General features: G+C 41.8%; 1 protein-coding gene across 3 annotated transcripts in view; it reads right to left on the bottom strand.

Moving 5' to 3' along the window:
- The window catches only part of LOC138064689 (aminopeptidase Q-like), a 39,567-nt gene extending 19,311 nt beyond the window's left edge, over nt 1-20,256 (bottom strand). For all 3 annotated transcript variants that reach the window (XR_011137927.1, XM_068928432.1, XM_068928433.1), the window contains exons 1-10: nt 19,643-20,256; nt 11,876-12,018; nt 10,519-10,658; nt 8,269-8,395; nt 7,564-7,718; nt 6,019-6,132; nt 2,187-2,330; nt 1,787-1,852; nt 1,596-1,661; nt 413-582 (exon numbers count right to left, since the gene is read on the bottom strand). Coding sequence is in view for 2 of the 3 variants with exons in the window: in XM_068928432.1 (XP_068784533.1) it covers nt 413-582; nt 1,596-1,661; nt 1,787-1,852; nt 2,187-2,330; nt 6,019-6,132; nt 7,564-7,718; nt 8,269-8,395; nt 10,519-10,658; nt 11,876-12,018; nt 19,643-20,256 (1,739 nt within the window). In the remaining variant the exon portion in view is untranslated. The remainder of the gene's footprint in view (nt 1-412; nt 583-1,595; nt 1,662-1,786; nt 1,853-2,186; nt 2,331-6,018; nt 6,133-7,563; nt 7,719-8,268; nt 8,396-10,518; nt 10,659-11,875; nt 12,019-19,642) is intronic.
- Between the last annotated feature and the right edge of the window lie 5,961 nt (nt 20,257-26,217).

Below are 26,217 nucleotides of genomic sequence, written 5' to 3' on the forward strand. Positions count from 1 at the left end.
TTATTTAACTGCTTCAGTGCAACCCCATTGTCTTTGCCGAGGAGAAGAAACTGGGAACGTGTGCTGGAAGAAAACTACAACATGGTTCTGCCAGGTCAGTCTGGACAACTGAGGGATGAAGCAAATGCCAGGCAAAACTCCTGCCCTGCAGCTTACTAAGGGCCTGTGTCTGTCCTTACTAAGCCATCATGTGGCTGGAAAAGTCACTACTCCAGAGAAAAGCAACCCTTTGACAAAACAAGCAGCTTGCAAATTCCAAGCCTGCAATGAATTTTTTTTACTTGGCAGTTTATGACCGGGTGGGGAGAAGGGAGACATTACACAGATCGCCAAAAAATAATGTCCTAACTGAAGATTTTCATGCAGAAAATAGAGTATATAAATATACTATAAAAATACAAGCTAAACATACTTGTAAGAATCAGTACTGTTTTCATTCTTTCTATTAAGAAATTGTTCCTGACTGATGGTGCCAGTGGAGAGATTTAATGTTAAAACTGGAAACCCATTTTGGCATGTCCAGGAATCCATTATTTTTTTTACAGATGCTGGCAACTGAACTTCATCCTGTGCATCTACAACCTTCAAGAGAAACAGGAATTAGAAATGTTTATGATAAACAGGCTCTTACTGATATTGCTTCAGAAACGTTGCAGGGGTTGTTCTAACCTAACTTTGGAGTTTGCTGGTCTTTGGTTCATGCACAAAATCAAAGTGAAAAGGCCATTATTGACACCATTATAGAGACAGCATAACCCCTTACGGGAATGGAGACATTTCTCGTTCTTGTATCTTCACTACTAACCCTTCTCTGTTTTGTTTAATATACCTGCACCCTGGTATGGCTGACGACAGACTATTTATTTCACTCACATAAACCTGCTCGAATACAGAGATTTTAAAGCAACAGCCTAATGAACAAATTCAATAGTAGCAACATATGTAAAGAAATACTAAGCTACAGTCCCAACTAGTGTGAATTAGCATGGTCTCTGGTGGCTTGAAAGATGCCAGAGCCTTGCACATCCAAAACTGTGGCTCAATCTGAGAGCTTGCAGCACAATGGAAGCCTTCTTTAGAGGAACAGAGAGGTAGAATTTTTTATAACAAACTCATTATTAATACCCGTTTTCTTATTCAGTTTCCTGCCAAAACCAGTAAAGGGTGAAATGCTGAGCTACTGCTACAGGTATAGACTTTGCTGAATTTGTGACACAGCAGCATCTTTGATCATCAAACCGTGAGTGTCCCACACTTTGCTCTGGCAAAACTTACTCTCCAAAAAAAATAGGCTCTGCAATTTCATGCAGGCTGAGGCAATCTATGAAAAATAAAACTCTACCCTGTTCCTGATTTTCCACTTCCTCTCCCTCTACTCCTTGTACTTAGTTCCACCTATCTCAAGTGCAGTTAAGTAGTCAAACAAATATTTGTAAAGATCTTCGCCAAAAGGGCCATCAAAGCAAATTGTACGTAAGGGAAAGACTGAACCAGGGACTGCCAAATCCCAATTCAGTCTGCTACAAACGGTATATGCCCCAAAACTTGGCCTATGCCAAACACCAGAGCAGTAACAGTAGAGATCAAATGAATACCATTTGTATGTGGGTCCACAGATCATCTTGGTTAGCATTTGAAAAGGAAAGTGTTTTCAGGTAAGACTGCAAAGAAAAAGAAGAATTCATGCAGATTCAATGAAAAACATCAGCAAGGCAGAAACTAATTTGCACAACTGTTATTTTCAAGCTAATAAATTAAGATGAAGACATTAATTTTTCAAACTTACATTGAGTGCTCTGATAAATAGTTTCTCAGTCAGAAATCTAGAAAGCATCCAGGTAATGGAAGCCCCCTGAGGCACAAAAAGAGCTACGTGAGCATATGAATTATTATTGCAGTTATTATTGCAATATTTTTTCAAAATGTATTTCAGAGATATAAATCTGGCTATTCCTACACTTCATATTTATGGAGGTAAAAAATGTATTCATTGTTTCTTTTGTAGCCAAAGAGATTTGCAACTTTCAATGTATCTATGTGAGCAGCAGAAACAAATCTTGAACAAAAAAAATATATACACAACAAACACTGTAACATAAGAAGATATTCCACCGCTCCGCTCAAGCCTACTTTGCATCACATTAGCTTAGAATATAAAAGAAAAGGGAATAATTTTATTTCTTCACCTTGTTATACGTGATGCTGTTAAACAGAGACATTAATGAAAATGATTCTTTGATCTTGTCTTCACTCTCCGACAGCGATCTAACTTCTATTTCATTGTCCTCCCTTAAGATGGGCAGTAGAACATGATCATAAAAGATTTTATCCTGAAAGTGGAAGACAAAAAAAATCTAAGTGCATTGTGAACTGAAAAGAAAATATTTTCAGGCAGAGAATCTGGCTTATGGAATTACTACTAATAGAAATAGCCCAACAATAAATAAGCACCAGTCCTTTTCTCCTCTCCCTAATTTTCACAAAAAAATAAAAGGGACCTTGCACCCAAACACAACATTTTCCAGATGCAACATTACTACTTAGGGCAGTGCAAGTTGTACATCTGAGAAGACTGTGGGCTTGTGTCTGCCAAAGGTGGTTACACTGCAATCCTCAAGGAAAAAGTCAGCTGTGTTTTAGTAAATCACAAAAAATAACTGAAAACTGAAAATTTATATCTGGTTTACATCTATTCTCTTTAATCTGTCAGCATCTTCCACCTAGGCTCCGTATTGCTCCTGCCGCAATCCTGAAAAACAATCTGCAGACTATACTACTGAGTACACTAAGGGTTAACAGTTGCACTATGCAGCATTCCTGATGCCGCCAAGTAATAAACAGGGAGGAAAAACTGCTTCTTTGGTATAAATTAATAAAGTTCTCTTTTTGGTAAATGATGCTACAGTTTCCACCAGATGAGTATCTGTCCTAAAACTGGAAGACAAATGACATAACCAGGTAGGTAAAGAAAGAACTTAAATTTTTAAAACATTACAGGCCCGTCTGAGCACTTGTTAAAGGGAAGAACACAGCTTTTAATAAATAGGATCAAATCTGTTTGCCGATTTTTCCTCTTTTTGTAAAAAGCCAGTAAATTTCAGAGCAGGTTTTGTAATTTTCCAGGTTCACTTTGTAATTATGTGTGGCCCACAAACCTGCACAAGAAAACCCTGTGTCCTTGCACCTGTGCAATTTATTCTGGATTTCCAAGGCAAATCACATTCCACTTATCAAATGGAATTAGTACTCTGCATTTATTTGAGTAAAGTAAATTTGAAACAGTAACTGTTTTAGAAGCTTGCTCTTGAAAAAATCTAATATCAAAATTAAAAAGGAGACAAATACTTATTTCCAGTTTAAAACCTGGTAGCCTTTATACTTTGCAATGCTATTACAATGCTGCTTCACAGAGAATAAAGCGATCTGTTGTTGAAGTCCAAAGAAAGAGGTTAGCATATCTCATGACCTAAAAATCCTCCTGACAGAATTTGTTGGACATGCCTGTATTAGTTTCCAATTAAGCATGCTTACTTAAGTACTTTGGTGAATTAGAGAAGGAAAGCGACGAATAGTCTTTCATCTGAGTCAGATAAAAAACAGATTGGATTGATCACTAACTTAGAAACCAGGAGATGGTTTGCAGTTTTTCTGTTCTTGCTTCCAGACTATCATAGATTACATTTTAAAAACAACAGCAGTTTTGGGGTTTAGTACAGTTGATTAAACTTTTGAGAGCAATAAACAGAAATCAAGAATATAAACCCATTGTGAGAACATGGAAACGTGAGCACAGTAACCTGATCTGTCTGTGGACTTATCACACAAGAACTATCTTCTTGTGAAAAGGCAACACACACTATGTATAGTAAATGTAGTTCCTCCCACTATGTTAAGCCTCTAAAATATTTTCAAAGACTAAACCATAGCTGTTTTATTTGGTTCCTATATGGCACAGTTTAAAAAAATCCCACACTGAAGAATTCTTTTATCCAGCTGTGCTTTCATTGATCAGTACATTTTGTTTTTTAATATCAAAAAGTTCTTTCTGTAAGTTTACTTGCATTTTGATTGAAAAATGTATTGATAGTCTTGTAACGGTGATAACATCAGAGCAAAGACCCAAGTACACATTACTCAGCTCCCAGTCACTGGGCTACGTACAGATCTCTGTTAAACCAGAAGGATTTATAGCAACGTCAGTTGGATTGTATAGGTTTGACAAAGAAGAATGTCAGCTTTTATAGTACAACTATACTACAAGGTGGGAAAGTTAAGAAGCGGGCACATCTCTGGAGCCCAGTCAGCCAGCTATTTACTGCAAAGGATCTGTGAGGATGAAAGTCACTTTCCTTTGCGGCTGCCTTTGACCACAGGTGATGACCTGAGTCCGATCAAGTCTTTAAAGACTAAATGGTGTCTTTCTGGTTATCAAAGACATCAGCAGACCAAGGACTGTTCTGTATGTCCTAACTTCCCCTGCTAACAGTTCCTGCTGGTTGGCACTAGCCTTTCAGAAGTACCTAACCAATAGAAAATACGAGGTTCTGACACACCCAAGTAGGACCTCTCACTTGCTGAATCTAGGCATAACAGCCGAGAATAAAGGCTCCTTTAACAAAAAACAATATGAAGCTTTCCAGAAACATACATAAACCTTTCATATCCAGCTTATCAGATGTGGAACCTTTACTGCATGTAGGGAAAATATATGTAGACTTGACTGAATTGTATTCAAAAGTTAAGCAACCATAATCCAAGCAGCATGCAGAATTCTCTCACCCAATACTGAAAGGAGAAATAGATAGTTGTCTACAATTGATAAGCTTCACTGTGCTGTGTCATGCTGAATGAGACACGCTGTCATATTCTGTCAAATTTCCTAACCTTACATGATGAAACATGGATAACAGAAACATCAGGAATGAGTTTAACAAACTGAAAAGAGATTAAAAAAAAAATCAGAAAACTATACTCACCTGATCCATTTAATTTCACAAGTCATAATTTCCAAATTACAGAAATAATGCATTCATCAAAATGCTCTGTTTGACTGACAGACACTGATCAACCAGTATGTGCACATGTATACATTTTATTGAGATTATATAAACCACACAGTGTAAAATATACACCACGCATACCATACGGTGTGGGGATGTCTGTGAGCATATATTTCAACAAATGTAATGGTACAGGATTAGGACCACACTACACTTGCTGGACTACAGACTACAGCCCTTGTAGTCTCAAACCAGCCCAGACTAGAGCAAGAGGTCTCTCTTTACAGGCTTCTCTTTTCCTCAGCAGCCGAGGGCACTGTGCATAGACATTTTTGAGCATACCGGCAAGCGCACCTCTGTTACAACGTTGGCCCTGCACTACCTTACAAACCAGCTCCTCCAGCCTAACTCTCCTCTCATGGCCATGGTTAGCAGCACCCCATCCTCCTGCCTCACAGATTAATGATAGATGGAGTTCTCCAATCTACTGTGAGTCCTGTGCTTACTCCCATTTGTGAGGAACAGGAGTTTTTACCCTACTGTTGGATTAGCTGGGGCAAGTTCTGTTTTATTTGCAACTAAGCAACCATGGACCCAATAGGGTAAACAGACTCAAAGTGTCCAAACTTAGCCACGTCCAGTGAAGGTACCTGAGATACAGGTTGTCCAGTTCTCTCATAAACACGGCTTGGAAACAGGGGGAGGGAAACTACCTGCTACAAAATCCAGGAGAGAATAAATACATACATAAATAGAAGAGGGGTTTGGCAAAGGACAGATCTAGAGTGAAATGACTACCCCAGTTCCTTAGCAACCTGTCACTGCAGAATCACAGCTGTTCAGCCATCCTCTTACAGTTGGTACAGCCCCAGCAGACAGAAAACCTTCGGGGAAGGATGAAGAGCTGCCAATAGGTCCTAGGGGAGTTAAGTTACTAATGGTGTGGCTTAATTAAATCCCATCTCTTGCATTTTCCTTTTCTTCCTATGTACTAGAACAATTCAACTTTAGTACTTACCAGTGAAAGCTTAGGTTCAACAAAGGTAGCTCCCAGGTATTCAAAGAAAGAAGCTAGTCCTTCATTAAGCCACAGGTCATTCCACCAGTTCATAGTAACCAGATTTCCAAACCACTTAAATAGAAAGAAAAAGTGTCTCAACATCTCTTTGAGCTGCTGCTTTTATTCTTGTAAGTTATATAGAAATATCTATGCCCAAGAGACTTTATTTAATGCACACGTGTAACTGGATAAAATGCTGCACGTGTTCCTTCAGTTAGGGAAAATTCAGTAGGACAAAGATGCATCTTGGAAAGAGTCAAAGGTTCAGGTCAGGTTTTTTTTAATTGCTTCATCTAAAACTTCATACCACGAGCACATCAGTGATTTGTATCAATCTTTTATTCTATTTAATTTTAAATATTTCCCAATAAAATGTGTAGAACTAGAAAATCAAATCAGGCTATAATTAAAAACATAGCATTTATCAAACCATTTCTAAAACATTTTTTCAAAGAGCCACTCTTAAATGAAAAAATAATTTTTGTTTTTTTCTTGTTCTTAAGGAAAGAAAATTGTCAAGTGGATGATAAACAGAACTGGGGAAAATAACCACTTCCAAAATCAGCAAATCCATATCTGGATGAGCAATACAACTTCCACAACAGCTGCTACATACTCACATCTGGCAGTCAATATTTAACAGAACACCGATCATTTGAGGATTTGTGTTTTATTTGTTAATTCTTAAAATCTTGGCCTATAATTAAACTTTATTTTAAAACACAGTTATGTAATGACATGTATTTTATTTTCCTACGGGTAAAAAACACTCTGCTCATCTCAAGGTCTCAAAAGTCAGACCTTGTCAAGAGGGCACATATGTGCACTAGCCAAGTTAAACTCTTTTGCTAACTTTGTTGACTAATTACTTTCTTCTGGCAAACAACAATAAATTAAACATAGTCAATAAAAAAGTAAAACTGCATTCTCGTTCCTAACCAAATAAAAAAGATTTTCAAAATCTCTGTGAAAATCAGACAAAGTTCCAGCTACACTGTAAAATGTTTTTATCTTGCATTTTTTCTGTAATACCATAGACTGTTTCTTATGGAAAAAACAAATACCTTTGTGCAATATATATGTGCGCTCCCACTAATGAAGTCCATTCATTCTCCCATTGACGTACTAAGTATAGTGCATACAGAGAATATCATATAATTCCTCCATCTCTATATTTTCTTTTCTAGTATGGTTTTTGGCTACTATGTAAGAAAAAAATAGGTGGTTCATTAACAGTTTTATACATATTGGTGAGCCCTATGCAGTCAATATGCCGTTTGCAAATCGAAAGAAATTGCTTTCAATGTTGATTTATCAACTGAATGTACAAGTCTTTCAACCTCATGGTGCTCCATGGATACGGATTTTGCTAATGTTTTAATAGTTCTTTCTCTATTTGCCACCAATTTTTTCACACCCCCTATTCAACAACTTTGTATCTTTAGCAAATGGAAGGAAACAACTTCATAGACAAACAAGGGTACAGAATTGTTTACCACATGCCTGGTGTCCTATCTCATGTGATGTAGTTATGGCAATCAAAGTCTTTCTGCCTGTGAATTTATCACGTGGGAGGTACATCAATGAAGATTCTTGGAAAATCATTAGCCCCCAGTTTTCCATAGCATCAGCTCCAAAATGAGGTAGTGCAACCAGATCTAAATTGATTCAAAGAGTTAAAAAAAAATCTTTAAAATTTTCAAAAAAAAAAAAAAATGCTCACAAATATTCTATACTTATACAGTGTGCAATTAAAAGATAATACTTTTTTAGTGGTTCTTTGCTATATCATGGTAATACTCTAGAAAATACTCTGTGAAATTTTTTTCTTTTCACACTTCCCATTTACAATTGCTAGCCTTTCAGGGAGCCAAATAAGAAATTCCCATTAAGCCCAAACCTTAAACGCATCTTGTATATCCACTTTCTATCCACTTTGTAACTATATCTGTCACTGCATTAGGACACGACACTTTAAAAGAATGAGTGTGATGTGAAGAGATGAGTGCTGAGTTATAGGTCAGCAAGAGCCATTATGCAGAAAGGAGAAATCAGTAAATTAAAGGTTAATGGATTTATTCCATGAATATGGTATGCTATAAAAAAAGAGTATATTGCGAGAGGACCCATTACTTCCGTGAATGGTGTATCATCAGTAGCCATTTCTGGTCCCTTTAAAAAAAAAAAAAAAAAAACAAGTAATCTCACCTGTCTTTGGCAAAGGGTAGCTGATGTTAAGTAAGTCTTCCAGGAATGAAAATATCGGGCCTGTGATATTTAAAGCGTAGTCAACATATCCATTTTTAACTGCCTCTTTCCGAGCCCAAATACGTATCTGCAATAAAACAAGGAAATATTATTTTAGACAACCCTCATATTTTCATCTTCTTTGCTTCTCTTCTGTGAATCATTGTTTGAAAATGCTGTTTGTCCACACTAGATCACGCAATAAAGCTTCTCATCAAAAAAAAAAAAACCACAAACAAAAAAACAACCACCCAAGTATTGCCTGACCTAACAAAATATGGAACAGAGCCTAATCCCACTAAAGTCTAGGAGAGCTCTGGCACTTCAAAAGGGCCAAAGATTGAATACAAATATACATTGCTGCAGCAAATGGATTCTCAAGTATTCTTTCATTAAATAAGAAATACCATGAACATATTTAAATGCAAACATCTTAAGCTAGCGTATTCCAATCAGTGAGCCCGGGGGACAAGTTTTCCTTCAGCCCACCACTGGGTCCCTGAAGAGAAAGAAATGGAGCATTAAAGAGCATTTGCTGTTCAAATAGCCAAGTCCCTCCTCTTAGACTTTCTCACAGCCTTGAGCAGGTCTGCTGCTTCTGCTAGAGAGAGGCCTTTCTGAGCAGAAACCACCTCTAGCTCTAGGTAATGGAGACAGGAGCATCAAGCAAAGCTTTCCCTTCCTGTGCCCATGTTCCACACCTGGCTGTCCTGTGGCATTTGCAATGCCATGGCACTGCAGCAGGCAGCTGCTTGCTCAAAGTCACCACATAGGCTGAAGAGAGGAATACATCTCCATCACACACCTCTGGATGCCAGACCCCGAGGCGCCTAGCAGCTCAAAAAACTTGAACGTTTTGCATCTAAATGCAGTACATGGTCTCACAAGGGGTTGCACAGCCAAACGGTAATAGCACAGCTGTGGAAGCATCAGGATTTAACTTACAAGGGGAGAAACACAGAATATTCAGTTAGCAGCGTATCCTCAGCCTCTGAGCCCCCCCCTTTTCTGCCAAGGTTCAGGAGTTTCAAAGACCAGATCACTTAATTTTGCAACAGCTAGACATAATGACCATACTTAAAATCCTAATGCTAAAATGAACTTCGAATTGCAATGCAGGTGTTTGGAATTGTTACTTACTTACTTGAAATGTTAGAAAGGACGCAGTGAATTGCCCACACACGTACACTGTGGAGGGCTAAATTGAGCATCTCTGTCTGAAACTTAAGGGAAAAATCCCTCCCCTCCATTTAACAGCACACTTGTGATACCTCTTCCTTCTTCACCCTCTGAAAAACACTAGTTTGAATGCTTTCCTTTACAAACTCCTATCAGTACACGTTAGTCCAAGAAAAAGGTACCGCAATCAGAGCTGCGAGCATCAGTTTGTTTCATAGAGAGGATAGCATATATGACATACATGTGCAAGCTCCACCTTTATAAAGGAGGTAATACTACGCTTCCTACTGCACCTCTGCACTGTCCTCTCACTTTGTCCTACCTTTCCCTAAGAAGATGTCAATGAAGCAATCATAGAGCTAACATACCTAATCTCTGTTGGTTTTTAACAAAAGGTAAACTGAACAACTAATGCCATTACAGTATTTTTTTACAGCTTCTCTCAAGGAGCTTTGGCAATTCTAGTATAACAGGAAAATCCAATACTCGCTGTATAAAGAAGTTTCAAACAGAAAAGTTACTTTTGAAAGCCAAAAATTTGTGCCCACTGCAGAGAAACAAGTACATCAAAGGTTTGGAGCACAGTATTGCCTCTGCTGAGGTCATTATGCCAGAGATCCCCAAAGGGCCAGGGAGAACCAGACACTGAACTTTATTGAGTTGTCACAGCAGCAGAAATGGGTATTTTTTCCAATTGAAAGGGCTAAGAATATATGATGATCCAGACCTAGTACTGTATGCAGAATAACGACCTCCTGAAGTTTTAACACATACACCCAATATGTGCCTGTAGAATCACATCAGAATACACCTATGAAATGATAATAACAGGATAATACACTAATTATTATGAAAGAAAATTTTCTGCAGAAATATTTCTAGGATAAACGTTAGCAGTTTTGCCATATAAGCAAATGCTTTTGGAATGGAAAGCACAATTAGTATCTGTGATATCTTCTAAAGCACACGATGTACCACAGAGCCAATTTCTGTTGTAAACTGCTGTAATGTGTTATGTAGCCTCATATTTACCTCATTTCCCCGCTCAGTTCTGGTGACATAGTCGAAATCACAGATCACAAAAGCAGTTATGTAAGTTGACATTTTCAGTGAAGTATCAAATGTGGTAACAGTCCACAGGCTTCCATTTTCATCTTTCATTTCAGAAACATCTAAGAACAAAATATCAAATAAACATTCAAACGATGACTCTTGCATAACAAACAAGCAATGTGATGTTTCCTGCATGTTTTTTACACCTCTCTTTGATATACCGTAGGTCTGCACTAACTTCATATGCTTCTGGCAGCAGGCAAGCAGCCAGTGTCCGCGTTTCTACCACATATCAGAGTTGTGACCTTTCAGTCAAATGCCAAAAATCCACTCCTGAGTTTCTTAACTCAAGCTTTTAAAGCATATCAAACTGCATCAGTTTCAGGATGCAGATAAACTGTGAACAATTTATCCTAGGCTGCATACAATGGGCATGATCGATTATAATTCAAACATAGGTCATGTGCACCTAAGAATTACAAAGTACATAATCAGATACCTTCCTTCTACATAAGAGGGGAAAATGGACAAGATTCTCAGAGAAAAAAATGCTTCCAAGCTATTCCTGCAGAGAACCCATCTATTACAATTCCTAAATAATTTAACTTCTATGCAAATCTCATAAACCTTCTTTATTTTTGACTTAAATAGATTTCAGCAATAAAAAGGATTCAGGGCAATGAACTGAAGAAAAGATCCATCGAGAAGCAGGCAAGAGATTCCACAGCTTCCTATAGGAATACTAACTTATGAAATTTGTTTGTAATCTTAGCCTACACTCCACACGAAGCCGAGCAAGTGACAAGAGTGGCACTGCCACAGAATTATACGTCATTAAATGTAATTCTTATTCCGTACATATACAAGAGACTATAGCCTCCCTGCCTGGTAGAAGACTTTGATATGATGCACATACATCTTAAAAATCTACATAAAATGAAAACAATCCTTTAATACCACAACTCTAAATTTTCCAGAAACTTCTGGAGCTGCCATTTTGTTTTGAGGAGAGGTCATGCAGTAAGATACACTGGCTATGCAGTAAACGATAAGAATCAGACCATGTCCAGGCCCCAGCTACCAGATAAGAGCACATCACAACGGGGAAGTCTTGAATTAGTGCCATCAAAGGCATTAGTTATGAACATCTGCCTGAGAATTTTTAAATTTATAGGCACAGATTTTCTGTGCCTTTTCAAAGCATTAGCCCACGGACAACAGAATGCTTGCAAAGAATGATAAAGTTATACTTTGTTCAGATAAATGATACCCTTTTTTAAGGTAATTTGCGGGGGTGGAGGGGAAACCCACAGAAGTCTACTTGTTGTTTACTTACCAATAGCTGGCATGTTGGACAGAGCCACGTAGCTTGGGTCGTGGATAATTCTTATATTAAATGTGGCTTTCATGGCTGGTTCATCAAAGCATGGATAAACTGTCCTGGCATATGCTGGTTCCAGTTGGGATGCAATCAGCATACTGTAGTGAAAACACAAATAAGATTAATCCAGCATGTTAGAGCTGATCAAAATCAACACAGAGTGCACAAAAATGCCAAAGTAGAAAAAAAGAAAAAAAAACCCAACAAATATATAGATTTGGAAAAGGTTTGTTTATTATTTTAAGTCATGATTAAATCCCCTCCCTGTCAGACAGCTCAGTTTGGAGGCTTCTAAAGAAAAGTAGCTTTTCTAACTGAGTTATGTTCCCCCTCCCCCAGGCTTTTGCGGATATCATATTTTGATTATTTGAGCGTTTCTAGTTTGGTTACTAAGATTGCATTGATTAACGTTTAGCACAGAGGAGGCAAGCGCTCAAAAGTGATACAATGCCCAACTTTCATTTCATAATTAGACTCTCTTCTCTGTACAGCTGCTCATCTCTCTAATGCAGGTTCTTATTTTAGCAATACATTTTCTTAAAAGACTGTAAGCATAATATCTGTCAGCTAACTATGCACACATGCACTTGCATGTGCATGAACATGCACCTACCCCCTTCCATTCAAAACACAGAGAAAAACTCCAGTGAAAGCAGTGCGCCAACGCTCTTCCACTGCTCTAGCAAGCACAAGAAAACAGTCCAGGGAACCCTTTTCTGCCATACACTGAGGAGCTTTGCCTTGCTTGGGGTAGATCTTTGTGACACAGTGACTGGAATCAAAAGACAAATCACTGTATCCAGTGGCCAAAGTTTCGGAGGAAAAAAAGAAAAAAGGAAAAAAAAAAAATCTAGCCTGCTCACATTGAGGCGTCTTTCCTGGGTGTTTGAAAAATTCTAATGCGACTGTTCTTCAAGCTCCACACCTGTGGGCCAAAGGCCACTTAAAGCATTGACAACACCATAGGAAATAGACTTTTGCACATATCTGAATGAAGTGAATAATGATACACATGCTAAATATGCGAAGAAGAAAAAGGCATGCAACCATGTAACTCAAGACTATCAAACTTTCCACACTGACTTCAAAAATAAGTCAGATAAGTTAAGGGAGTTCCCAGGAGCTGTGGCATGCAAGAATGGCATGATCATGCTGTGGCATGATACTTTCCAGCTGTGGTTGAGCTATTTCTTAACAATGTATCTGATATATTAGGTTAACCCAGGCTTAGGCTTAGCACAGAGCTCTCACAAACAAGCCAGAGGCCATGAGAGCAGCATCAGCACCTATGCAGTAAGCAATGAGTCAGATCTACACTGCATGCACAGTGCGACTGCATCTGCTACCAGATCTGTAGCGCTGAGCACGGGACCCATCAAAACAATGCCTGCGACCTCAGGGTACACGTTTTGAGATGCCCTTTTTTCAGTATCTGAAATTAACTGCATTGTCTGGAATTAGACCCAAAGAGCAGAGCCATTAGCTTGCTGTTTCCGTTAACAAAATGTAGCAATGTTTCCACCCAACTCCCAAGGTCAGCCCTCATGAAGGTCGGTACCTTCATGAGTCCTTGTGTTTCGACAGATGTACGGCTGCTGCCATTTTAACCACTGTGTTGCCTAACCCTGCTCAGAGCAAATCTAACCAACACGGTTAGGAAAACCATGACGAAAACATCTGCAGCCCATCTACACTATGCCTTTCTCATTGCTGATGGCGTAGAACTGAATTAATATCAACAGGACTAGTGTGCAAAAGCATCACAGTCTCAAGACAAGGTACATCTTGCATTTAACAGATGTATCTTGACACTGTACCATAATCCAATTTATGACGTTTAAAGACTGCATGTTGAACACTGACGCACTCTGACTATCAAGACCATGATGTCTGTTCTGAAGTGAGGATTAGCTCAAGGGAGAGCAGCACCACCTCTCTGACTTCTCGCCTATTAATACAGGAATATTCGTTTTTAAAGACCTGATTCACTGCAAGAGTTGTGTACGCGCTGGGCCAGCCATCAGCTGCCTTACTGAAGCAGCTAAAAGCTTCACCTGAGATCCGAGTATCGCCTCCTGCCCTCCGTTATGCTGTTCATGACAGAACAAGTTAAACCTCTGCCAGGGATTGCACAGGAGCAGCAAAAGCAACACGCTGCTTCATCAAGCAATCAGTCACTGAAAACATTCCTGTTCTAGCTTCACCTTCTTCCCAGGCACCCAAGTACACTTTTGTGCGTGCAATTGTGCGTTCAGTTACAGCTTAGCTATAGGAAACGCTGAATAACCTCACTCCTGCAAATTCGCCGGCACCAGGCTCTTTGCTAGGAGAAACTAACGCAGACACAGAGTGAATTTGGCCTACTGCCCACAAGAATTCTTGTTCAATAGCACCAAATAACATGTATGGGGCCAAAGCACGATCATAAAAAAAAAAAAAAAAAGAAATATGAGGAAGGATTAAAAAGTTGTTTTTCAGCCAGTCTCCAAGTAAGAAGAAAAATGAAAACGTTTCATGCATGTCACACAAACAACAGTTATTTCACAAACGCTACCTCACATCATTTGTCAGAATGAGTCACTGTTGGGGTTTTTTGCTTGTTTTTAGAAAAGGTGGAGGTATTAGCATGAGGTGAATCACCAGCAAATTTTATTCCACGTTCCAATTTTATCACAAGTCAAATTACCCAAATGGAATTTCATTTTCAAAAAAGCCTAACATTGCAGGAGTAAGAGAGGAACTTATCAGTCTGCTTAGGCATTTTTGTGCACTGATTCATTTTATATTTATAAAAATTATTTTAAAAAAGAATGCCACCTCCTCCTCCTAGTAAAATAAAATCAAAATCACAATATTTTTAAATAAGGAGAACCAAATAGATAACAGGATCTGTTAGCGTAAACCTTTAACAATTTAAATTCCATCAGTTATTTTTTAGTTGGTGTCTAAATAACAAGGAAAGGAAAACTGAAGAAAGTTTCACGTATAGTACATAACTAGCGGACGTTGTTTCATCTGATAAAAAACATCACTGTAGGAGAAATATTTTATGTTGATGCAAGAAGGTTATTCTTCTAAAAATGCCCTTCTCACTAAAATAATGTTATTAGTAATAGTCATAGCATAACACTTTTGTGCCAACACCTTTTATATCTGCATTTTCCCACACTAAAAACCCTCTCAGAACTAAATCCATAAAATAAACCATAAAGTCGTTCAAAGTAAGAGAGCTTTACAGCGAGCAGAATATTTTACGTTGCATGCAGTGGTGGCTGTCTCCCACAACCAGTCCTTCTTTCAGGTGACCAGTTCTCAATACTAACATGCAACCCAAGAAAACATCAGACGTGTTATTTGCTCTGATTTTTGTCAAATGACTTTGATGGTCTTACCACAGAATCAGAGAAAACAGAGTTAAGAAGAATATCAGATTCCCTGTTCTAAGGCACAATTAACTGTACCGATGCCATTCTAATCCTATTTTCTGTCATTCTAGTATTTGGTACATAAGCAACTGACCAAAAAAAAAAAGTCAGCCTAAATAACGTGTTTGATCGCATTTCGGGATGCCTATTAACACCAGCCCTAGCCAGTCAAATATCTATATAGAATTTGAATGGTATGCTGGAGGAGGATACGTGCAGAACGGGCACTAAGCAAAACGCTCACAGAATTTTGAAACACTAACATGAACACTGATGTACAGGCTGCACTTTTACTGTACTCTCCACAGGGACCCTGGTAACCCTGGAGTAGTATACACGAGCTCGTTCACAGCAGCGCAAGGTCTGCATGCACACCAACGCTAAAGCAAACCTCCTGCACTGCACGTGTTCATGCCAGCGCTGCTAAGGAAGGGCAAACGTGGTTTCTATACCTTTCTGCCTACCCTGATCCTGGCGTGAACTCTCCCAGCTATCTGTACAGCACAGAGTCCCCATTTCAAAAGGGGAGCCTTACGGATATTTTATGCTGGGGAAGTAGGAGTAACCTCCTTTTTGACTTCCTCTGCTACTGTGAGCACTGCAGATATGGGCTGTGTGGTATTCATACAGGTATCAGGTGTAAGAGCTGATCAGGTGTGTAGTACAAATTGTTGGCCAAAAAAAAAAAAAAGCATGCTGTCACCTATGATCAAACAGGTCACAGGCAATTTTTGTACTGGAAATTCAGTAAGGTTTGCATTTGATTTGTTCCATTTTCTATAGAGGCGCGATTATCGCTTCTGAAATAGAGCATTCTCATTACAAACAAACTTTCCCACGTGACCTTGCCAGCGTCATTCAGCTCTGATTTGGAGAGAACAGGGAATGGTACTTTGTGTCAATTAGCTAATTCTGCAAACTGGTCAAGTGCAACGCAGACATCTGACCAAAAAAAACTGTAGGTGCCAAAGCCCAGACCCAATGAACATTTCAGAGGCTTCACTTCTCTTTAGGATCCAGCTAAAGAAAAAAAAAAAAGCCAAAAAAAATCTTGCCGTTCAGTGCTTAAACATCCCTGTAATCAGAGGTCTCCAGTAGTTTCACAAGCGCAAACTATAAAAACTACTACAATTTCTAGCACATACAAAAAGTACAAGAATCTGTTTGACTGTAGATAAATGGCACATTGTTAAAAGTTGGGCGGTTTAAGTTACAGAGTTGATTGGTGTTAGAGTGGACTAGAGAAGCCCGAGAAGTCAGGAGCCTAGACAGGAACCAGATCCCAAAAGGTCTGCTGGGGCCAGGTGAAAGTCACTTTGGAAAAAGCTACCAATGGAGACAGCGGTTTCCTGCCAATATCATAATGGGCTTTATTTGTACAGGCAGCCCCGAGCTGAAAGACACTGAATGTTTCTAAAACAGCTCCTGACTTATTAGGTCCTCCATCAGAATTCAACTTTTAACATCATAAACAGCTTGTGAGAGCTTACAAAAGATAGACCTCAAAATGCATCTCCTCCAAAAAAGGAGGACAAAACCTCTTCAGTGTTACTGGACCCCAGCAGATTAGGAAACTGCTATGGTAAAACGACGACTTCATCCTTAGTAAAGGGGGGGAAAAAAAAAAAAAGATACTGTTGCATGCTCTGGATTCAGAGAAAGCCTTTTTAAAGCAGAAAAGATATGTAAAATCCATTTAAGAACATCAGGAATGCAGGCAGGAACAAGTAACCAAAACAAGATGTTATTCTGCAATCAGTGGATTTCCTTTGATTTATTCCAGTGTCTGAACACTACTGGCATCTTCGTTGACCAGATGGCAATCTCAGATTTTATTAGTGCTTCATGACGAGTTAAGAGTAAAACGGAACAACTGTCATAAATCCTTTAAACCCTTCGAAATGCACATTATTTTAATGATTTTAAAACGTTTGTTCCTGCTTTCTACTATGTCAAAGCTGACACTAGCACTTTTTTAGATCCTTTGAATTTTACAAAATATATTTCTGTCTAATTCAGTGTTTATTAGATAGGATTTGGTTGAATTAATATGGTATCAGAAAGTAATTTGAAGCAGCATTAAATAATTAAATGCTTGTTCCATTCTTACTTATTTAGAATAATTGTTTAAATGTAAATTAAGCAAAGCATTCTATCTTTTCCTTAACAAACTCCGAAGTTGGGTAAATACGCCCATGAATGACAAAGTAACGACTAAAGAATAACTTTGGACCATACCGTAATTTTCTGTCATGCTAATCAACTTACCTCCTTTCCCTTAAAAAACAAACAAACAAACTGCCCAAGTTAAATTTTCCAGATGTGGAAGACAATGGTATCAGTGAAGATTTACACAAGAACATAAGAGCTGGCAGCTGAAAAGCCTGCTCATTGTTATGCGGCGGGGGGAGGGGAGGGGAAATCGCACAATCCTCTTCTGTTTCCATTCAAACAAAAAAAAAAAAAGAAAGAAATTAGCTTTATTTCAGGGTTTCTTATTACTACTACTCCTGTAGGGGCAGGTACATATGGATCTGGGGAGTAAGTGAATATTACCTGTTGGCTGGGAGCCAAGACCTCTTGAGTTTTAACTCTAGTTCTCCTTCTGACTCACTGTGTGATCCTCAGCAATTCACTACATCTTTCACTATCAAAAATGAAATAACTTTAAATAAGCCTTTTATCTGCTTCTATTTTAAAGTCTTTATCTTGAGATAGTTGTCCTTCAACTAAAATCTCCGTGTTAGGTTTCACTTTTCTTTAGCAAGTTTCACATCCAGAAACTTAGGATGAAACTCACTGAGAAGATTCCCAGTTTAAAAAAAAAAAAAAAAAAGGCATTATTTTGAGGCTGACTTTTTTTAAAATGACTGACTGCTTGATAAACCCACGCTGTCCCAACCCTAGTTCCACAGTTCCAAATAAACAAATAAAGCATCACAATAGCACACATTAAGGACATACTTAAACACAGACACACCCAGTGAAGACATCCAAGCAACTTCACGTGCAAAGAGCACCTATGAACTCCTGCTCTCCAAAGCCACGACCCAGCCTGTTCCACTGCACAGCGGAAACGCGTTACCATCAGCGTCTCTGCAGTCATGCCCGAGTACACCGCCCAAATCCTGAACTCTAGATCAGTTCCTCACAGACGTACGTACACAGATGAGGCGAGAAGCTGTCATTTCTACAGGGGAACGTACGAGCTCAGAAATAAGATCCCCAGGAACTGGACGTAGGTATTGTCCGATCCCTCACGATCGGAAGGGGGCGAAGAGAGAGAGACTCGACGCTGTCTCAGAAACTTTGCTTGACCAGTTGAGACAGACCTTTACCTTTCCCATAAGCCTTCCGCGGTTTGCCAAAAGAAGACCCAGTCCGACAGACTCCAAAAAAGCCCCTGGGGTAAAAGGAAGAAAAGCCGAAATGAAGGGCTAGGGAAAAAAGTCAATCAGCTGCTTTAAGGGACAGTTACCAAAGCTGGGGAAAAGGGGAAAAATGGTGAAGGGAGCCATTACAGCCAACTTGGAGGCAGGCGACAGAGCAGGAAACCAACACAGTGCAGCAGGGAGGCAACACGGATAGAAAGAAACAGTCGAGAGACCTGGGAGCCCAGCGGACTTGCTTTTTGCAGAGTTTTGGGGGAAACCCAGAGAGTTTTCATTTCACGTTACGTTTGAGCACCGACGTCCTGCAACACGTGAATTAACCCGGGCCTGAAACGCGAAGCTGGGAAGAACCTGAGGCGCTGGGTTCAACGCAGCACGCGCCACGCGCTTTGCCCCTCCGCAGGGAGCAGCTCCCCAGCCCCTGCCGCGACGAGTCCCAGCGCCCTGTCGGCCACGGCAGCTCCTACGGGAAACCCAGGGCGAACCGCCTGGTGCTTTCCGGAGAGGATGACAACAGCCCAGCAGCGCACGCCTGCTTTTGCGCAGAGTAACCCAAGAGGTACGCGTGGGGGAAAGGGACGGCTTGCACGACCGACTGGCCACCTCGCCCTCGCGCCGGCTCCCGCCACCGCGGCTGGCCGGAGCGAACGCTCGCCGAAACGCAAGAGAGACGGCGATCCGCGAGTGACAGGTGGCCAGCTACCGAGCTGCGAGAAAGCCGTCGGGAGAGGACGCGGGCGCACGCCGCCCCTCGCAGCCCTCGGCCGGGGCACCGGGCCGGGGAGGCCGGCGGCGCCTGGGGCAAGATGGCGCCGGGGGCCGAAATGGCGCCCGGAGGCCGAAACGGCGGCGGCCCGTTCCCGCCGCGCCCCGCCCTCACGCCCGGCCCCGGCGGAGCCGCCCACCTGCTGCGGCCCTGGTCCGTGTAGCGGGCGAGGAAGAGCCCGTCGAAGTCCTCCTGCAGGCGGCCCTGGAAGGCGAGCTGCAGCACGTAGCGCCGCCCGGCGCGCAGCCGCCCGCGCAGCTCCAGCACCGCCTGCTCCCGCGCCGCCTCCTGCCGCAGCGCCGCCACCTCCACGGCGGCGCCCGGCTCGGCCAGCGGCCCGCGCACGGCGGCGCCGCGGCTCCGCAGCCCGGCGCTGTGCAGCACCACGGCGTCCGTGTCGTGGCGGCAGCGCACCGTGATGTTCACCTGCCCGCTGAAGGCGAAGGGCCCCGCCTGGCCCGGCCGCACCTGCGGCCACAGCTCCAGCTCGTAGTGCAGCGGCACCAGGTGCCGCGGCAGGCGGCGGCGGACCGAGCCCGGCGCGGGCCCCGGCGGCCCGGTGGCTCCGGACGGCGGCGGCGGCGGCGCCCCCGGGGCGGGCGAGGGCCGAGGCGGCGGCGGCTCCTCCTGCCGGCAGCGCCCGTAGAGGGCGGCGAGCGCCAGCAGCGCGGCCAGCAGCGCCAGGAGCAGCGCGGCCAGCAGGGCGGCGGCCCGACGGCCCAGGTAGACACCGGAGGCGGCGCGGAGCCCCATCGCGGCCGCTGCGCGCCGGCGGCCGGCCCGGCCCGGCCCGCGCCGGTACTTAGGGGGCGGCGGCGCGGGGGAGTGAGCGGCCGAGGGCGGGCCGGGCCGGGCAGGGGGCCGGGGGCCGCCCTCGCCCAGCCCCGCCGGCTGCCCCGCTCCGCTCCGCTCGGTACCTGCCGCTCGGGCGGAGGGCGAGGCAGGGGCTCGCGGATTGGGGAGAAAAACCAGCCGCCCCGAGGGTCCGGCCCTGGCGCCATCAGCAGCTTCTCTTTTTCTCCGGCGTGTTTTGCAACATTCGTTATGTCGCTCTTGTGTTAAGACGTTAGGACCATCTCCAACAATTTCCCCCTCCCCAATTTTCCCCCTTTTAATGTTTTTAATCGTATCAATGAAACCTACGTTGTTTTCTCTTGCTTCCCGTAGGTCGTCCAAACGTACTCTTTTCCTAGATTTACACACAATACAATAGTATACTTACAATACATATTATAGGGAGGGGTGTTTAACTACCTCTTCCTCCCCAAAAGTTTGTAATCTTATAAAGTAAGTGAAGGGCGAAGGCCTTTTTTAACCCACAACTGCAGATTCCCCTCCTGACACTAACACACTCACTCACTTGAAAGGGGAAAATAAATACTCTGTATGCGGCCCGAAAGATACCAGTAACCTCTATTACAAATATCATAATTCACCGTTCTCTTGAATGTATTTACAGAGTCCTGTGCCCAAATGGGATGATTCTGAAGGGAAAGTTGCAGGAAATTGTGGGCCAGGGACGGTCTTTTGCTCAGGCTGTAGCCCAAACCCTGCTCTGGCATGGAAACAGGTGACTCATATTTAAGTCAGCAGAAGCTGCTAGTACACATCTGAAGGTAGAAATGAAGCACCTGTCATAAAATGACTCGGACAGCTCTGTCCTTCTGAAGGATGTCAAAACATCTGACAAACTTTACCATCTTGTTCCAAACCAGGGGGTCTGTGCAACCCTCGCTAGCTGTGGAAAGTCCTGTCGATGTCCGCTGAATTTTAAAGAAAAGAGAAAGGTCACATATGACAACATGAGATGAGTTGTCCACTAAAAGTGCAGTATGGTAAACAACGCTTCTCATGCCAGTGCTGGTCAAAAAAAAAAAAAAAAAAGCAGCTTTTTTCCACTGAAATTTGACTTGAAATTTCATATAGTAAAATATTACAGTTTTTAAATTGTTCATAAAATATTACAATTGCCCATGCTTACATTTAATTGAGACACTTAGGTTAATAACAACAGGGTTCTCAAAAAAAAAAAAAACCACTGTGATAGCATCGTAAGCTGTATATACTGAATGGTAAGAAGAAGAAAAACAAGGATGTATTTCAGTAATTTGAAATAATTGCTAGACTGAAAGATGATTCCCTAAATCGCATTATTAACATTTTGTTTAATCTAACTGGAGAAGTACCAAGTCATGGCACGTACAGAGATGTTAGCAGTAGGACTTGGAAGCTTTTGAAGCTCAGTTTTTCTTTTTAACAAAATTGTAGATCTTGTTTTCGCTTTCTAGGAAGGTCCTTGATTTTTTTCCTGTTTCACCAAGTAAGATCAACAGTCCTTCTAGGCATTAGGGACACATGCGCACAGGCCACATATTTGCCCATGAAATCCCTATAAACATTTTTCATTAACTTGGGCTGTTTGTTTTACAGAATATAATGTGCTCTGTATTGTTTATTTTCCTTCTTTAACTGAGACACTACTGTATCAGAGCTGAAAATGTTGTAATGCCTGGAAATATCTGTGGCAGCAGCTATTCCATAGGAGATGCTGAATCTCTAGACTTTTAATACTGCTCTATATATTTGACAGGGAAGTTTCCGGTTCCCCGGCCATCTGAAGTGAGAGGCGTGAGCTAGAGGTTGACATAATGCTATCGATGAGCACAATACACAAGCAAAGCATGAGCTGTTGAGGACATGTCAAAGAAGGCCTCAGCTTTCCTGCAGGCTCACGATAAATACTTTGCATTCTCCTTCATTGAGTATATCTTCAATATCAAAGTCAGCACAGGTGTTACTGGTTACCCAGTAATTAATTGTAAATGTAATTACAAATAGACTTGGAAGAACAAGGTTTCCTATCCCTAACAGGAAAAAAAATGACTCTGTTTAAATGTTTCTGCCCCAAAGGGATTTTGTATACCCTTTGTATAAATCTGTCATTGGACAGATTAGTTTAGAAGCTGCTGCTAGAACAGCTAAGCGTAAATCCACGTTTGTATTGACAAGACTGTGAATTGATCAGTGTAGGCAGATACAAGAAAGGCAATGCGGAGAAGAGAGGGACAAGAGCTAGCCTGCAGTTAACTCCCCCAAAATGCACACAGTATGAGCGCTGGGCCCTCCATAGCAAATACTTTACAACTCCATCCTTTTGGTGCCCACTGCCTGCTTACCTCAGCTTAGCCTTTCTTGCCCCCCTGTCCTAGGAAACTGCCTGCTTTGCCTGTGCTGAGAGCTGACTTTAAAACAGTGTTATTATTGCACACACAGAGCAAGCACCACTGGCGCAGTATAATACAAACTTCTGGTACTGAAAGGTTTGGAATTTTTTTTGTTTTTTTAATTTGTCCTATTAGCTCATAAACTGAGATGGATGCTAATTTTTGCAGTTTTCCCAAATTAATGAAAAGTGATGCCAATTGATTCCTCACAATTTTTTTTTCCCTACTCAGATCTTCATTAAACTACTCAGATCTTCATTAAACAAATCAGACTGAATAATGCCTAAAAATTACTAGTGTGAACTGGCAGAGAACTAAATGCCCATGACTGGCGGTTTTAAAGCTTACAGGTAGTCTTTATCCTGAGAAGCTGGGTACCGTATTTTGCAACGTACATGCCTCAGAGGAGCTCACAAAGCACTCCTTAAGTCTTTATCAATCCAGCAGCATTTCTGTGCACGCTTGTGATCAAATTGGCCAGAGCTCTGCATCTCCCTATGGACTCTAGAGAGTCCATTTTCTAGAGGGCCTCTTTCTGGCAGAGCATTGCTGGAAATGTCTTAATGCTCTATAAACGCAATAAAACAGGTCTCCAGTTTAACCTGTTTGTACCTTCTTCTTGCATCTGTGAGCGCTGTGCCTATTTAGCAGTGTGGTCTAGAATAAAGGCTCTGAAGGAGAAGCCTCTGAACAGCTCCTTCTATTAGTCAAAAACCACCTCTGTGCATTTGTCCATGTTTTAAAACCTGTGGTTTTGAAAAGCCACAGCTTCTGGTAAGACTAACGATACCGTAGACCCCTCTGAGGAACACAGGCCCTGTGGAAGGTAAGGAGAGAGCTCAGTGACAAGGTCGGCACTGAGGAAGTATTTCTGACCTTTCTTCTTTAGGACTGCGGGGACTGCAGGCTCATCCATGCCAACAACTCCTACATGTGCTGTACTGGAAAGGTGTTAGGAAAGTACAGCCAGGATATGCCTCTAGGGAAGAGAATAAGTAAAATGGAGATCAGTTAAGACGACAACTCCCAGCAGATGGCAAAGGAGAGGAGAAATGGTACGAAGGCCCTGGGCTTGTGTGTGAGATAGGGCAGCAGGCTGTATCATTAGTTTGTTGAAACTAAACCTTTTCAGGTGAAGGTGAAAGTTTCTGACTGATTGGAGTCCAACTGCAGCAACGCTACAGTTTTAGTGGAGAAAGTCAAGATAGGGAACTTGTGCATTTTACAATCAGTCTGTGGCATCAAATGGTCGCATCTCTACGACGGAAAAAGAGAGACATCTGAAAAAGGAGGATCCCACATTCTTCATGTCTGCTGCAGGAGTGACAGAAGCAGAGCTCGTCCCAAGAAAATGAGAAGAGGCTGGAGACTGCAACAGGTTAATGAAGAATTAAGCCAAGTTCAGCCTGAGAAAGATGGTTGCACGCCACATATGTTATTAGTTTGTTCTGCAAACAGAATGTCGTCAGTGGAGCACAGTAACGGGCTCCTAGCCACACTCTTTGCTCTGAGATTAGCAAATCCAGCAGCAAGGCAAGAAGAGATGGAAGCCTAGCCAGCAGAGAAACCAAAACAAGTAATCACAGAAAAAGAAAGTACATAATGGGAAAGTGTTCAAAGCCCCAAGCTCGGGGGGGCTTGATGCTAACATGGGGAAAGAGCACTGTTTCAGTGTGCTTGCCACTCTGAAGAAGAAGGGCATTGTGATTCCTTCCACCCCACTGGCTGTGGTAACAGCAGCGGCCTGACTCAGTGAGCCAGTTAGCCAGGTTTTAAAAAATTGCATCCTTGGACTCAGCTTGCAGGATGAGAAGCTGTTCAGTGACAAACTTATGGCTTGTCTACACCGCATACCACCATTACTTTCTAAATTTTGTTGTCACTTTAGTGACTTGGGAAATCCACTCAGTTACTTGGAGAGAGAGAGAGAGAGAGAGAGAGAGAGAGAGAGAGAGAGAGATCCGATGTATTTTTTTTGGATGAACTTTACTCCTTAAAGCTGTCTTCCCACTCTATCCCAAGCTGGTCTGCTTCTGACTTTGATTGGTCTCTTTGGTTTACTAAACTTTCTCTGCAGCTCTGACTCAGTGACTGAGTGTCACATCCACATACTGACTCAGTGTCACATCCAGCTTTAAATACCAGCATACAGGCCAGACTCCCTCTTTTTCAAAGATTTATTGCTAACATCACACACACTTCTTAGCCTTATGCTACTCACATCTGGTTCTGGATGGACCATTGCAGAGATCAAAGATTTCCTTACATTTTAGGGAAAAGATAGACCCTGTCTTAACAGCATCACTGGAGTGCCCAAATCTACAGAAGTAGAAGGCAAAACAAAGAAAACGAGTGGAGGCCATTCCAGGGCAGGGTATGGTGCTGTGACAAGAGAAGAGGCTCTTACATAAGAATAACAATGGACAGCATCAAACACGTGCTCACATTTGCAGTCCTAGCCCTAGCGTTATGACTGGGTCTCATTTTCTTCCCTGGGATCATTCCTGACAGGAATGAAGTAGCCCTAAGATCACAACTGCAGTTCTGAGTAGAACTTTAACCCTGAGTCCCACAAGATCCATCTCCTACAGCCTGAGGCTGACCTCGAGGGAGAGAGAATACTCAAACCCCAAGCAGATGTCCAGCTTAACTGTACCAGGATTATCATGGCTCGCTTACAAAAAGGAATTTTAAAATAACCTTTGTTCTGGGGAACCTCATGGGAAGCCATTGGCTGCTTTTCAAACAAGTTCAGCTTTTATTACCAACCCCACACCCATTTTCTGGAGGGTCCAACTGATGTTCAGGATGAGTGGTCTATGTATGCTCTGTAGAATTTCCTTTTCTGAAGTATCAAATCCTCCTGGTTTTGATTACCCTTTCAAACACCCCCTCAATCCTACCTACCCATCCTATTTAATATTCCCTCAGTCCCTTATTGCATGACTTCTTCCCTCGCCACGTGCTCAAAATAGTGTCTGTGCCAGTAAAATGTGAATTCCGTCGTGTTTATTTCTGTGTTATAACAAAGTGTTCCCTTTCAGATGGCTACTGCTCCTTAATCCTTGACCTTAGCTGATGGCACCTCAGAGGTTATAAACGGATACTTCACAGCAAAGGTGTATTTATTGGAGTGGCTGACACACAAAGATGAATCTCAGCATAAAGAGTAGATGGCTTCACATCTGAGCAACACTGAGTTTATAACTACCTTAATCCTTGTTGGGATGTTTTTCCACAAAACAAGACATTCCAAAATGCAGAGGAATGATTAAGACAGGAGGTTACTTTTTAATCCAGCTCTCAGAATCACTATCACAGAAGCCTATTTTGGAGGGCGCTTTCTGTTGATCTCCTTATACAGTAAAGGGAGACTATAGCAACACAGAATGATTTTGGCATGAATAGCGAAAGGCAGGAAAATCATTCTGGGGTTGATAAAAAGTAGCACCGTTGTTCAGTGCTCGCCTTCTACTGCGGAATTTAGAGA

Source organism: Struthio camelus, chromosome Z, assembly GCF_040807025.1.
Source record: "Struthio camelus isolate bStrCam1 chromosome Z, bStrCam1.hap1, whole genome shotgun sequence".
Lineage (NCBI taxonomy): Eukaryota > Metazoa > Chordata > Aves > Struthioniformes > Struthionidae > Struthio > Struthio camelus.